This window comes from Colletotrichum godetiae (assembly GCF_030913485.1).
Source record: "Colletotrichum godetiae strain CBS 193.32 chromosome Unknown BDP55scaffold_8, whole genome shotgun sequence".
Lineage (NCBI taxonomy): Eukaryota > Fungi > Ascomycota > Sordariomycetes > Glomerellales > Glomerellaceae > Colletotrichum > Colletotrichum godetiae.
The window spans coordinates 1182234-1195613 of NW_026851256.1; the positions used below are offsets into that span (position 1 = coordinate 1182234).

The 13380-nt window shown below is 53.7% G+C and overlaps 3 protein-coding genes across 3 annotated transcripts; 1 reads left to right on the forward strand and 2 right to left on the reverse strand.

The window, feature by feature from the left end:
* Positions 1–199: 199 nt before the first annotated feature.
* BDP55DRAFT_604912 (vacuolar sorting protein VPS1) lies at positions 200–3177 on the forward strand (the record flags this gene model as incomplete). The annotated part of the gene is made up of 6 exons (XM_060571096.1): positions 200–816; positions 876–1154; positions 1209–1432; positions 1482–1608; positions 1660–2859; positions 2917–3177. Exons 1-6 carry the CDS (start codon positions 520–522, stop codon positions 3175–3177), a joined length of 2388 nt encoding a protein of 795 aa, XP_060433366.1. The 5' UTR covers positions 200–519.
* A 1310-nt stretch (positions 3178–4487) lies between these two features.
* BDP55DRAFT_413481 (general substrate transporter) lies at positions 4488–6572 on the reverse strand. Its single transcript, XM_060567388.1, has 3 exons — positions 6325–6572; positions 5073–6250; positions 4488–5014 (listed from the first exon to the last, which is right to left on the reverse strand). The coding sequence occupies exons 1-3, from the start codon at positions 6416–6418 to the stop codon at positions 4625–4627; spliced, it is 1662 nt and encodes a 553-aa protein (XP_060433367.1). The 5' UTR covers positions 6419–6572; the 3' UTR covers positions 4488–4624.
* Positions 6573–8808: 2236 nt separating this feature from the next.
* Positions 8809–9476, reverse strand: BDP55DRAFT_413530 (uncharacterized protein). Its single transcript, XM_060567389.1, has one exon. It carries the CDS (start codon positions 9319–9321, stop codon positions 8965–8967), a length of 357 nt encoding a protein of 118 aa, XP_060433368.1. The 5' UTR covers positions 9322–9476; the 3' UTR covers positions 8809–8964.
* Between the last annotated feature and the right edge of the window lie 3904 nt (positions 9477–13380).

The following is a 13380-nucleotide window of genomic DNA, read 5'->3' on the forward strand; positions in this document are numbered from 1 at the left end:
CATAAGCCACTGATCCAACCTGCTACCAATGACATGGCGCAATCCGACCTCAAACAGCCCCTGCATTCAGATTCGGTCTACATCTCAATTGCGTTCATGATCCAATCAGCGTCAACTTCGATTGCTTAACATTGCCTCGCAATGCCAAGGTCGCTGCTTCCATACTACGTACACGCAATGAATCTGCCTTGTCGGAGTACATTTACAAGCGGAAATTGCCAAGGGCTCATGGCGATAGTGTCTCTCTCCCAGGTCGACCGACAATGGCAGTCGGGGAAGAATGGACATCGAACTCTTCTTCCCCCTTTTTGGTATAAAGGCCTCTTCGGCTTCACTCTGACTGTGTTTCTTCTCGATGAACACCTGCAGCAAGCTCCCATATTTCGCCAATACCATCAAGGGACTTCACCCGTTCCAGAGATCTTATCAGAACTATTATATCAAGCCAACTTTCACTTTGGTCAATCCTCAATCCTATCACTCTCCCCTTGATTTCGCAAACTCATCACTCCGTTGAGCATGGCCGAATTCACAACCCCTTCAACCCCGTCTGGCTTATTCGGATTCGCACACAAGCCGTCATACTCTGCCATGCCATCAGTCGGTATCAGCCCTGAGTCGCAGTATGCCGAGTCGCAGGTCGACTCTGCCGCTGGCTCTGAGGCAGCCTCCCCACCGTCCGACAAAGGTGGCGAACAAGACAGAGCTGATATCATTCCCGAAAATCCGTTCGACAGCGAGGGCAGCAGGCTTCTGTTCGATGCCATTGACAAGCTTCAGTCCTGTGGAGTCAGCCAAGAGCTAGCTATTCCTCAGGTGAGATCGGCTCTTCCCTTAGCACCTTGCCGGAGTTTCCAAGTTGACCCCCATCTCAGCTGGTCATTGTCGGTGGCCAATCCACGGGAAAGTCGTCACTGCTTCAGAGCTTGACCGATATTCCCTTTCCAGTTGGTTCTGGCTGCTGCACTCGCTTCGCAACAAGGATTGTATCTCGGAGAACTGCGCCTGGAAGTCGCAGCTCTGTCAAGGTGACAATTGTCGAGCCTGATGTAACTGACAAATTTGGCTATCCACCGGATGATACGTACAAAGAATTTCCGCCTTATGTCACCGATCATCTAGGCGTCGAAGAGTTTACGCAACTCATGAAAAATGTAAGCCCTGATAACTTATTTACTTCATATCGCCGTCTCTTACAAGCTTTGTAGATTACCACAAGGTACATGGGAATCAAGAGAGGCCAAGGACTTGCTACCAAGAACTTTGCTTCACAAGTCCTTCGGATTGAACTCTCGGGCCCTTCCCGATCACACTTCAGCATTCTTGACGTACCTGGCATCTTCTCTTACGCTCATGATGTCAACGAGGACGAGGAGCATGGCGTGAGACAGATGGTTGGGGAGTACATGCGACAACCAGCGAACATCGTAATGTCAGTTGAACCTTGAATTTTAGCCAGTCGCGAGACTAATGAGCAACAGATGCGTGGCCGCCGCTACGGCTGATTTATCTACTCAAGAGATCTTCAAGATGGCCGCCAAGCTAGTTGACAAGAGTCGTCTTGTTGGAGTCTTCACCAAGTGCGACAGGCTGGAGGATCCAACTGAGGTGAGCTGCGGCTAAAATTCATGCTGCTGAAAGCCTGCTGATCTCCACAAGGTTATTGATATCGCTAGTGGATATGGAAAAGACTCTACAAGATCTATGAAAGACGGTTGGTTCGTAGTGAGAAACCGATCTGACGCCGATGGTGAAGAGGTTGACTTCAAAGAAGTTGAACGCAAACTCTTCAGTTGCTCGCCTTGGGACAGGATCCCAGAGAATCGACGAGGCTCTGTGCAGCTGCAGAAATATCTCGGCAACCTTCTCTGCGCTCAGATTCGAGGTAACTTTCCCGCGATTCAAGAGTCAGTCCGGAAGTTGTTATCGGATGCCAAAGACAGCAGGAAGAGCTTAGGCGAGCCTCGTCCAAGTCATAGTCTCCGTCAGCAATACATCAGGGATGTGGTTGAGAAGTACCATGCAACGGCAACCAAGACTCTCAAGAGCCCCGGATCCCTGGCTAAGGATAGCCTACGCATAAGAGGACTGGTGCGTCGGGCAAACGAGAGCTTTTCATCTCAAATGCTTGCACGCGGTCATACGTATACCTTTGAAGATCATGGGGTAGACCCTATGACCCAGCTCTCCGACACTATCACCGTCTTGTCACCTCCATGTCCACACACACCAACCGGGCAAGAGCAGGTTACGACGCCACCAACGACACCGCCTAAGAAGCGACATGGACTGACGCCTCAACTACATACCAAACCTCAGCCTAACCCCGTGCCGTCCTTCATGGATGAAATCCGTGATCAGCTCCACATTTGGCAGACTACAGAGCTTCCCGGGATGGTGAACACAGAGGTCATCAAGATTCTCTACAAAACGCAATCAGAGCAGTGGCAACGGATTGCAGAACAGCACATTGAGAACATTGCCGATGATGTAGAGACGGCTTCTAATTGGATCCTCGAAGATGTTTGTTCGCCCGAGAATTGTTCAAAAATCCTGTACGAGGAACTGGCTCGAACCCTCACCCATTTTCAGCAAGAAGCCAAACAGAAGGCACTTCGAGAGCTTAAGGATCATTGCCGACGGGAGCGAGAATCTCACCTCCAGACGACTGACGCAAGGTTTCACGAAAGGCTGCAGATACTACGGACTGTTCGGCTTTTAAGAGCGATTGTCTCCAGTCCTGCCCTTCAGCAACGTCTGGACCTGACCAGCTCAAAGGCTCTCTTCCATCAATTCCACCACTCAAGCGAAGGAAACATGGTTAACGATGTGCATGATGTTGTTAAAGTTTATTACGAAGTAAGTCGAGCACCTTGCAATTCTACATCTGTCAGAAGTTTCTAACACGGCCTTCAGCTTTCCCTTGAGGCTTTTATCAGATACGTCACCAACGACATTGTCGAAGATTTTGTGTCTTACTCCAAGGGGCCGCTCTTGGGATTATCCACGGACTGGGTCTTTATGCTCACTGATGAAGAAGTTGAGAAGCTCGCTCGCGAGGATGATGAGACAATGGGAAGACGTTCGCACTTCGACGGGGTCATTGGGAGGCTAGAAATTGCGCATGAAATAGCCGAGAAGGCTAGAATCCAGACTCGGAACCTTGGAGACATGTGAGCTTGTCTCATTGATTACACAAGTGACAAGAGACTTGAGCCCTGTACGTTATTACTTAGTGTGAAATAGAGAATGGGTTTCAAATGGCAGGACATTGTGGGAGTAAATTCGTTTGATTTACTACCTGTACACATGCCGTGCATTACCCTTATAACACCTTAGTACATCTTCACTCAAAAGACACGAAGTAACAGTCTGAGGGAATCTTACTAATGAAGAGGCAACCTAAAGCAGGATGACTTCTCGTGCATGGGGCTACAACGAACGCCCTGTGCGGATCCTGACATATTACCCCGAAGGTAACGTACCGTTTCTTGGTGGCCCTCGTCGTCAACGTGTTTCCCCATGGGGCTCGTGACGATCCATGGTTGAGAAGCTCTAGATAGAGTTTTCCAGTGGCGTGTTACCCGGACCGGAGAGTCAAGTGAAGAGTTGCGGAAAATCGGCTAGAAAGCTGGACCCCTGGGAGCCGCAAAGCTCATTCAAGGACGTGCCAGGCCGCGTACGGACACAGGTCGGGAAACCGAAGCGGCGCATAAGCGGTTGCACATTCCTGTCCGGGATTTCCGTTTGGGGCAAGCCGAGGTGAGACCGTGCAAGAAACAAAAGAGACTCTTGTCAGCTCCCGGTTAGAGATGAGATGGTGTGGTTAATGTTGGTCCAGGCCGTCCAGTTGCGTCGCAGTGGTGCCTTTTTTGCATTCCGGGGACGGGGACGGCAGAAATCCTGGGGGGCATGCGGGGTAACGTTTACGGGGGCAACCATCAAGAAATAGTGTGTCTGAGGCTCACGAAGCCGGACAACACTCCGCGCTGGCTGACTGAATGATTTGAAGGTCGGATTCCTGTAGTCGACAAGACCAGTCTGCTGAATGGGTGAAGTTGGTTCTTGGCAAAGACTGGATTCAAAGTGTAAAGCTTGGTTTTACCTCCGAGTCAAACCTGGGGGATATGTTGTAAGCGCTACGTTAGTCTGTTGGCAACTCCGGGCAATGTCCGGGAGGCAAACCAGAGCTGACATTTTGCGCTCGAGTAGCGTTGGGCCTTTAGTATTCAACCATAGGATTGCTGACGTCGGCGGCAATAGTCAATCCCGAGACACGGATTTGTCAATGAACTGTGCCATGGACGGCGGTCACGACGAAGTTGGAAGGAAACGAATTCGTAATGTTTAGATGATTGAACGATTTGTTGTGGTATCTATGCTTGAATCTAGATGAACTAGTGGTATCTCAACAACTGTCGAAGCCCTGCAGACTTCATAAAAGAATAGGAATTAATGACATCGGATATCAATCCATGCCCAAGTTGAGAAAGCCGGAAACTGCCCGGCAAAGGACATAATTCGTAGAGATGGGGTATATCGGTTTCAGGCCACCCTGGCCAAGTTCCTCATCCCGACTAGGGGACTGAAATGCGCAATTTTGAACGTGGAATTAAACCGCCAATTAAGACTTCTCCTCCTTGGTAACGTTCTGAGTCTCCTCGTCTTGGCGCTCCCACAATCCGTTGGGCTCACCGCTGCTGGTGCTGCCCTCGCGACGATTCTCGCGGGTGGTGGCGTGCCCGGTCTCCTTGACGTCGTCGTAGGTGATGAGGAGCTCGCCGTTCTTGCCGTAGCGGTGGGGCTCCTTTCGGGCGACGTCAACGACGTCGAAGGCACCCTTGAATCCGGGGGAGGCCTTGGCGAAGATAGAGTCCATCTCCTCGAGGGAGCGGTAGGCGGTCTCGGGGAAGAAGAAGTAGGTGACGGGGACGATGATGGCGTTGATGATGGCGAAGATGGTGTAGGTGTGGTGCTGAATTGAGTCGAAGGCAACGGGAGTAATCATGACAACCTATTTTTGCAATATTAGTGTCAAATTGAAAATGATAGGACTTCAGACAAGAACTTACCATGAAGTTGAAGATCCAGTTGGCGGAGGTGGAGAGAGCGTTGGCGGGGGCACGAATACGAAGGGGAACAATCTCGGCGGGGTAGAGCCAGGTCATGCCGAGCCAGCCGACGGCGAAGAAGGTGTTGAAGACGAAGAGGAAGACAATGCCAGTAATCTGGCAAGCATAGTTGTCCTTCTGGGAGTTCACACCGGCGAGGATAGCCATGGTAGCAGCCTGGCCAACGGCACCGAAAAGCATGAGCTTGCGGCGGCCGACGCGCTCAACGAGAAAGACAGCAGGCCAAGAAGCAATGAAGTATTCGGTACCGTTGAGAGCAGCCAGCAAGTGAGACATGAAACGGCTCATGCCAAGGTTGGAGTAGATGACGGCGGCGTAGTAGGTGATGAGGTTGATGCCGCAAATCTGCTGGAACATCTGGTTGACATAGCCGAGAGCAGCGCGGTGGAAGTTGCGGTTCTTGTCCATGGTAAAGAGGTCCTTGAAGCTGCCCTTGGACATTTCTTCGACCGTCTCCTTCATGACAATGTACTCGTTCTTGCAGTATTGGTCATCCTCGGGTAGATCGGCGATGGCGGCGATGACCTCCTTGGCCTCCTGGTCGCGGTTCTTGAGGATCAACCATCTAGGAGACTCGGGCAGGTTCCAGACGAAGGCCAGGATAAAGAGACAGAAGAGAATCTGCAGAGCCAGGGGGAAGCGCCATGCGACTGAGCCGGGCGCGAATGACATGCCGAGGTCGATCCAGTACGAGATCATGATACCACCGCTGATGAGGGCACCTTCGATCATCACGAGCTTGCCGCGCTTGTGCGATGAGCAAGTCTCAGATTGCCAGGTAGGGACTGTTGATGTGTTGCCGCCGTTTCCAAGACCAGTGATGATACGTCCGATAATAAGGTGTTCGATGGAGAAAGCAGAGGCCTGGAGGGCCGCTCCGACGACCATGATGGCGGTACCGAGGATAATCATGCGCTTGCGACCAAGAGGGTTTCCGATGAAGATGGTGATGATGGCGCCAATGAAGCAGCCAAGGTTATAAGAGGCGACGGCAATACCTTGGTTGGTAGAGCGCATACTCTTGATGCCAGGATCGAGGCCGACCTCATCGGGGTTGATGGTAGGGAATTGGGACTGGAAGGCAGGCAGAGTAAGAATACCACCAGTGACACCCTGGTCTAAATGAGAAAGGCAAGTCAGTCCATGTTCGTTCATTTCGGAGTCAAGTCCGCAATGTAATGTTAGAACCTACCATATCCAAAAAGCAAGAAGTCACATCCTGCAATAATACTGATGGCCCAGTTAAGGCTCTTGCCTCTGAGGCCGAAGTAGTTGAGCTTGCCCATCTTGGAGACTCTTTCACAGCGGACAGAATTGGATCGACTTGTTCCAAACAATGTCAAGGGCTGTAGGTCGTAGATCGGTTGGTAAAGGGAATGGGGTTGAGTCGAGATGAGAGGTAACAACAAGAAGATCAGATGCGAATTGAGATGGCGAACGTGTCGACCTTATAGATGAAAATCCCAAACCTACCGCGACAGGGTAAAGATCGGCAACGTCAGCGCGACCGCCAGGAATTACTTCTTTCTCCTCACCACTCACGCTCATACCACAAGACGCAAGTGCATGCCCGAACCTGCACTGACATGGTAACATGGCTACTCGTGCCAGCCTCGGACCCTGGCGTTGGTGCTGTTTACACCGAACCCAGAAAACCCCAAGTAGCCAATCCCCAGCCGTCCCACGAAAGGCTGCCCCAATTTCCCCCAATCCCCGTACGATCCAAGATCCCTCTGGAGGAGAGGGGACATTCTCCGACCTCGAGGAGGGGGGTAACGACTCCACATCCGGTTCCACGGGGGTGGACAATGGGGGCCCAAGGGCCCAAGGGGAGGACACAAGGAACGGTTGGCGACATGTCGTCAGGCCCGGCCAAGGCGCTGTCATGGAACGCGCGGGGCCACTTGTAGCCAATACGGCGCCGGGAAGGGTAAGAGTTTTGCGGGTTCGTACTTTGGAAGACGTTGCAATACGGTGGCTTCACCGCTCTGAGACGTGAACACTCGTGGAGTTTTCGTCCTATCGTGCGGCAGAATTCGGAGAGACACCGACGCGAGAATGGTACCTTTGGATGCTCGCCCGTGCTTGACCAAAGGATAAGGCAGCACCATTGCGAAAGCGGAGCAACAAGTACCCAAAAGAGCCGCAATTGTGTCCATAATCGTACATTGTCGGTGGAGTTAAGATGGAGAAGTACTGGAGACTACGACGTCATACCTTGAAGACTTTCATAGCAGACTGATAAGTAATGCAAGAGAAAGGTACCTCGAGCGTGCCCTCTGTGCATCTTCCATCTAACTTGAGCCAATACCGTTGGTTCAGTTAGACTTGGGTTGGAACTATTCCTGTCCGAGCGGCGCCGTTTGCGAGTCAGGGGGCCCTGTGCGAACCCTGCGGCAACCTTGAGCCGACCACCGCCGCCCGCCCCCTCGAGAAGCGCCGAGGACACGGGACTTGGCTGGAGACAAAAGGCAGGGTGGTATCGTAACCGCTGAGAGCGCTTGCAGCTGCGGGTTCTGACTCTCAGTTGTCTGCTCGCCCGGCCATTGTGAACTCTCTCTTTGGCTGCTTTGGCAGATTAAGTTGGACCCGTGGTCGTGGGGACAACAGTAGACAGAACCAGGTTTCAAATTGAGAAATACTCGCACGCGATTTGTCAATGTCGGCAGTTGTTGGTAGCCAGGTGCGTCGAGATTGGTGGACCACATGACGTACTGGTTCAGGCTATATTGATTTTCAGAGGATAGACTTTGGATTCTGTTTTATCTTATTCTCCGACTCGTGATTCCCATGGTAATGGTCAACCAGATATTGAACCGAGCACATGTCGTTAGGATGCCAAAAGCTTGACTATGTGCTAAGGAAAAGCACTGCAGGCACAAGCCTTGACAAGACGATTCGCGGGCATTGGCACTATGCCAATACTCTTGTCCGTTGCTTGTCCAATGCCTATCCCTTGGTATTGTGAATCCTCATTTCTTGCGGCCTCCAGTCTCTAAGCACAATTGCGGCTAACTGTGGAGGCTGTTGGAGCTAAAGGTGGAAATCTCAACTCCGATCTATCCATGTACACAAGTATCTCGGGATGACGTCGTCACTGTAGGAGTTTTCTTCTGCTCGGCATTACCCATTTAGGCAATCCGAAGAGGCGCGCCAGGCGCACCACCAGACGAGCCAAGCCCACAGCAAGCCGAATGGAACTTCGCACCAACGCCAATGAAAGGCGACGAAAGGCTTCAAAGGGCCCGGCGAAGACGAACGGAAAAACTGACGGGCCTTTGTATCCTCGTGTCGAGTCCGTTGTTCACCCGCATTCCCGCATGAACTGGAGAAACGGGCCTGTGTGGACGCAAAGACTGCGGTTCGAAAGTCCAGTCAAATTTCCCCCAAACCCCAAAATGAACTGACTCGGGGGCCCGCAAACAAACAAACTGTTGGTTGACATTTGCGCAAAATGGGCAATGCAGCCGATGTTGGACCTCCTTGGCGCAACAATCTTCTGCATCTTTTGCCAGGCATCTGTATGTACGCTGACGTATCGGTAGAAACAGCGGATGATCACTGTTCAGGCTCTTCCTGAGTCTCACACTCAAACTTCTTTTGGAGGCCTTTGACCTCGGTGATAGCATCAACCACGGCACTGAGTAACGCCGATCCTTTTACCAAATACTCGGGTAAACACAGCTGTCAACTGTAGAGGTCCCTGGCAGAACGTGGCTTCCGTGTTATGTTTCAGGCACCTTTGTTGACGTACAAAGCATACGCAGCGTCTATCACTGCAATTTTGACTAGAGATCTTCATCACAGCATATGTTTTTGGGGCAACATGTCGTTAACCGAAGAAGGCAGGACCCTGACTGCGCATTCTCTTTGGCGTCTTGGGACGGATTGTCTGTACTGCTCGTCTCCACACATCGGACGAGTGATGCCTGGCGCATGGGAAAACCGGGGCCTCATATGCGCGTCTGCGATGTATCTCCAATGGCAGAAAGTATGATACGCTGACCAAAAGAGGTAAAAACCACCCACCGGTGGAATCCAACACCGGAGTCTGAGTCTCACGCATCGGGTAAACTCGCGTGTGTTTTGGAACGGAGATTTGGACTAATGGAAACTCCACCACAGGACAGACTGGATGTGTTCGAGACTGCCAATATCCCGGGACAATAAGGAGATCGTCTGTTCCCATCAAGTAAGTAGTATTCGGTTCAATCGATCAAATTGAGTATCAAATTTTGGACATTTTCTGTGTTGTTGAACAAAACACGGGAGGCGGGAGTGCCAAGCCGATAACATCGCCGATTCACCGGCCCGGAAAATTCTGCGCCTTCGGCCCCACACCGAGAAACCAAGTTTCTTGTACTTGGAGTGGATCGAGATCCTGGCAATGACTGCAAAAGAACGCAGAGCCTGTCAGAAGCGAAAGAAGTACCATCGGAGGCAGAGTCCGGCTTGGAGGCAACCCACGGTGGGCTCTTTGGCTGTCGCTGTGAGAAAAAATGGAGACGAGGGGGATAGTTGTTGTTGTTGTTGTATTTAACGCCGTGGCGGCCGGGCTAGAGCCCTTACCGCAGACCTCCCGAAGGGTATATGGCGTGGAGGGCCGTGAGCCAAGGCTACCTACTCTACAGTACGTCGTCTCTTTACATCGTCCTCCAAATCATGCCTTGTGGCCACTACGCGTTCTGTCTGTCCCCGGTTCCCGCTGGTGCCCCAGTTTCATTCTTTCCCAAATCGTCCCTTGGAATCGGGAGGTTCTTTGTAGTCCGCACTCACATCTACGTAGGTGTGGATGCTGCTACCGCAGACAGATCTTCTGGAAGAAGTCCGTCACGCGGAGAAAGGCCTCGAAGCCTCGTGGGTCGGTGATTAATCTCTTGAAGTAGGCCTCGAGAGATCCCATAGGGCCTATGGGCTCGGGCATACTGCGAGAGTGGAGGGTCGGCCACCGTTGCCTCCTCGCCAGCGTTAGTCGACAGTAGACCAGGTGGTCCACGTCTTTCGCCTCTCCACAAGAGCACATCATTAGAGCGTCGTCGTGGTTGAAACGTCGGTGATATTGCTCGAAGTCCCCGTGACCCGATCGTGCCGCCAGCAGGTGATGTAACGTAGCCCGCGGCAAGGCCAGTTCAGGAGGGCTGGACAGAGCTGCCTCAAGCCCCAAGTCCGCGTACCGCGGCCTTCGCTCTTTATACCACCATCTCCTGTGCTGGCTTTGTAATTTTTCCCTTGCAAGCCGCTTGATGCCCGCTAGTGTTGCCATTTGACCCATCCGCGCCGGCAGTGTCGTTCCTTCTTTGGCCAGCCGGTCCGCGGCCTCGTTTCCTTCGATGCCCTGGTGTCCCGGGGACCAGTGCGTCCGTATATCAAATATCCTGGCCGCTTCTTGGATTTCGAGGAACGCGTCTTGTGACGAGTCCGGCGCCTTGCCGCGGATGCCTTGTATAACGCTGGTGTTGTCGATACATATGTGGATTGGATGACCGCGATTGGTGAGCAGAGCCCTTCTGAGGCCGGTTCGCGCCCCTTCGACCTCGGCGTCGAACACTTCTGCTAGTCCGAGTCGGCCGCACCCTTGTGCTATGCGTTTGGAGTCTCGGTAGATGACGAAGCCGTACCCCACGGCTCCGTTCGTCGCCCTGGAGCCGTCCGAGAAGACGATCATATGGCTTTCCGGTACTGTCTTTAGCCAGCGCTCGAAAGCTTTCGCAGCCTCTTCTTTGCATTGAACTACTATCTGATCCTGTGAGCTTGGCAGGTACTGTGATTGAAGGAACGCTGGTCTTCCGCATCTTGGCAGAAGTTCAGCCGTCCGTTGTAGTCTCGTCTGTTGCTGTCCCTGCTGGGAGAGCCGCGCGACTAGCGGGTGTCGGCGATCAATCCTCTGTAGTCGGACTGCGGCCCGTAAGCGGACGCCCTCTAAGGCGACTTTGGCTGACGGTAAGCCGGCGTCTCGGAGGAGGCTACTGGTTGGCGTTGTCCTCCAGACAGGCAGAACGGCCCTTGCTGCCGCTGTAATGACGCTGTCGATCTTCTGCACGAGCCCCTTTTGGCCTGTGTTGACGGGTCTTCCTTGGAGAGGCGGATTCGTGTCTGTCTCCGCTTGGCGTCTCGAAGCCGGCTTCGTGATACCTGCGTACCATGTTTCGGCGCCGAAGAGCGCGATCGGCAGTACGCAGGAGACGACGGCTTTTCGCACGGCGGCCGCTGGGAGTCCCCTCTTTGTGTTCGTAAGCTGTCTCAGATGTTGAGCTGCCCTCTTTGCTGCAGCTACTTTTGCGTCGACATGGTGCCGGAAGGACAGTCTCTTGTCGAACCAGACACCCAGCCAGCGTACAGGTTTCGTCGAGGCCTTGACCACCAAATCCCCCGCCCGGACCTCTGGCAGCTCCGCTGGCTGGCCGTGCTTCCTAGTAAAGTGGATGACCTCGCACTTGCTCGGGTCAAAGGAGACCTTGTTCTCCAAGCCCCATCTGAGAATGCCGGCTGCGCTTCGGTTGAGTATTGCGACGTTGCTCTCCAGGGAGGGGCTGATGGCCAGAGTGGCGATGTCGTCCGCGTACCCGAATCGCGCGTTCGGGTCGTCTTCAAGTATCTCTGCGATGTAGAGCAGAAAGGCAATGGGAGATAGTGGTGACCCCTGAGGCAGCCCGCATGACAGCGGGAAGTACTCCGTTGTGCTTTCTTCCAGTCGGACTCTAGCGGTGCGGTTGCAGCAGAAGCTAAAGATCAGTCTGGTCAGGCCATGTGGCCATCCCTGCTGACGCAGTCTAATGACGAGCCGGTTCCGAAGGACGGAGTCGAACGCCCCTTTTACGTCCATAGTCAGAAGTGTCGCCGTGAGTCCTTTTAGGAGGGCCATCTCGATGTCGTGGGTGAGGCAGGTCGTCAGATCGACGGCTGACCTGCCTTGTAGAGCCCCGATCTGTTGCGGACTGATGATGCGCTCGACAATCGCCAGGGACGCCGTCCTTCTGGCTATCAGTCGCTCTAGTCCCTTGCCCAGGCACGAGAGGAGCGCGATCGGCCGCCAGGACCCGGGCTTGGAGGCATCCCTGCCGGCCTTCTGGATCATGACCACCTCAGCTCTGCGGAAGGGCAGAGGAAAGTGGCCGGCCCGCATACAGGACTGGAATAGCTGCCTGACCGGTTCCGAGATGACATCCCAGCATGCCTGGAGGAGGCGTGTTGTGATGCCGTCCACACCAGGGGTCGTTGTCTTTGTTAAGGTGGCCGTCTTCACTTCTTCTCCGCTAACATTGTCCTGCCAAGTAATCGCTCGCCTCGGGACGACGGGTACGTCAAACGGGTCACCCGGTGCGTCATCTTCCGCACTAAACCTGTCGAGAAGGGCTCCCCGAAGCGCTTGAGCCTTTTCGTTAGTATCCTCGATCGTCTGGTTGTCCACAACCAATGGGGGTGCTCTGGTCAGTAGGCTCGCCTTCCGCCAACCCATGATCTGGTACAGGTCCCGGTCTGAAGCGACTCCATCGATCTTTCCGGCCCAGTATGCTCGCTTAGCCTTCCTCACCGTGCTCAGGAACGCCTTTCGTTTCTCCATTAGATAAAGGTGCGCATCTTGCTCCGTCTCCCAGGCTTGTTGGTTGCGGGCAGCACGGTATGCTCTGTGGGCCTCTGCGCATTCCTCCGTCCACCAAGCCGCGCCTTTACCATGTTTTCCTCTCTTCTTGCCGACCGCCTCAATGGCTCGGGAGAAGAGCTCGACGATGTGACTTGCCTGCCCGTCCAGGTCTTCCGGAGTAGGTTGATCCCCCAGATTGGGCATCGCAGCTAGCCCCCCTTCGATCAGGTCTCTCAGCCGAGGCAGCGCCGAGTCGGGCACTGACAGTGGCCGTGGCTGCGGGTGGCCCTCTCCCTGTGACACTGGGCGTTTGAGTAGTGGTATGACGGCCACGATGGCCTCGTGGTCAGCTCCCGGGTGTAGCTGTGGGCTGACCTGCGCGTGCGCAAAAGGGATATTAGAGAAAGCCAGGTCCAGGACATGTCCGCAATCCTGGGTTGCCACCCCAACTTCGCTGATAAGAGAGAGATTGTGGCCGTCTGCCCAGCCTGCGATGTCATCTCCCCGGTTCCCGTTCCTCGTCCCGGGCTCCCAAGAGTAGTGATGCGCGTTGAAGTCACCCGCGATCAAAGCTCGCTCCGGGGGTTTGAGTTCTAGCAGTATCCCTGTTGTGCGGCTGTGGGGGTCGCGGGGGTTGTCTGTACACGTTGACGATAGTCGTCGTTT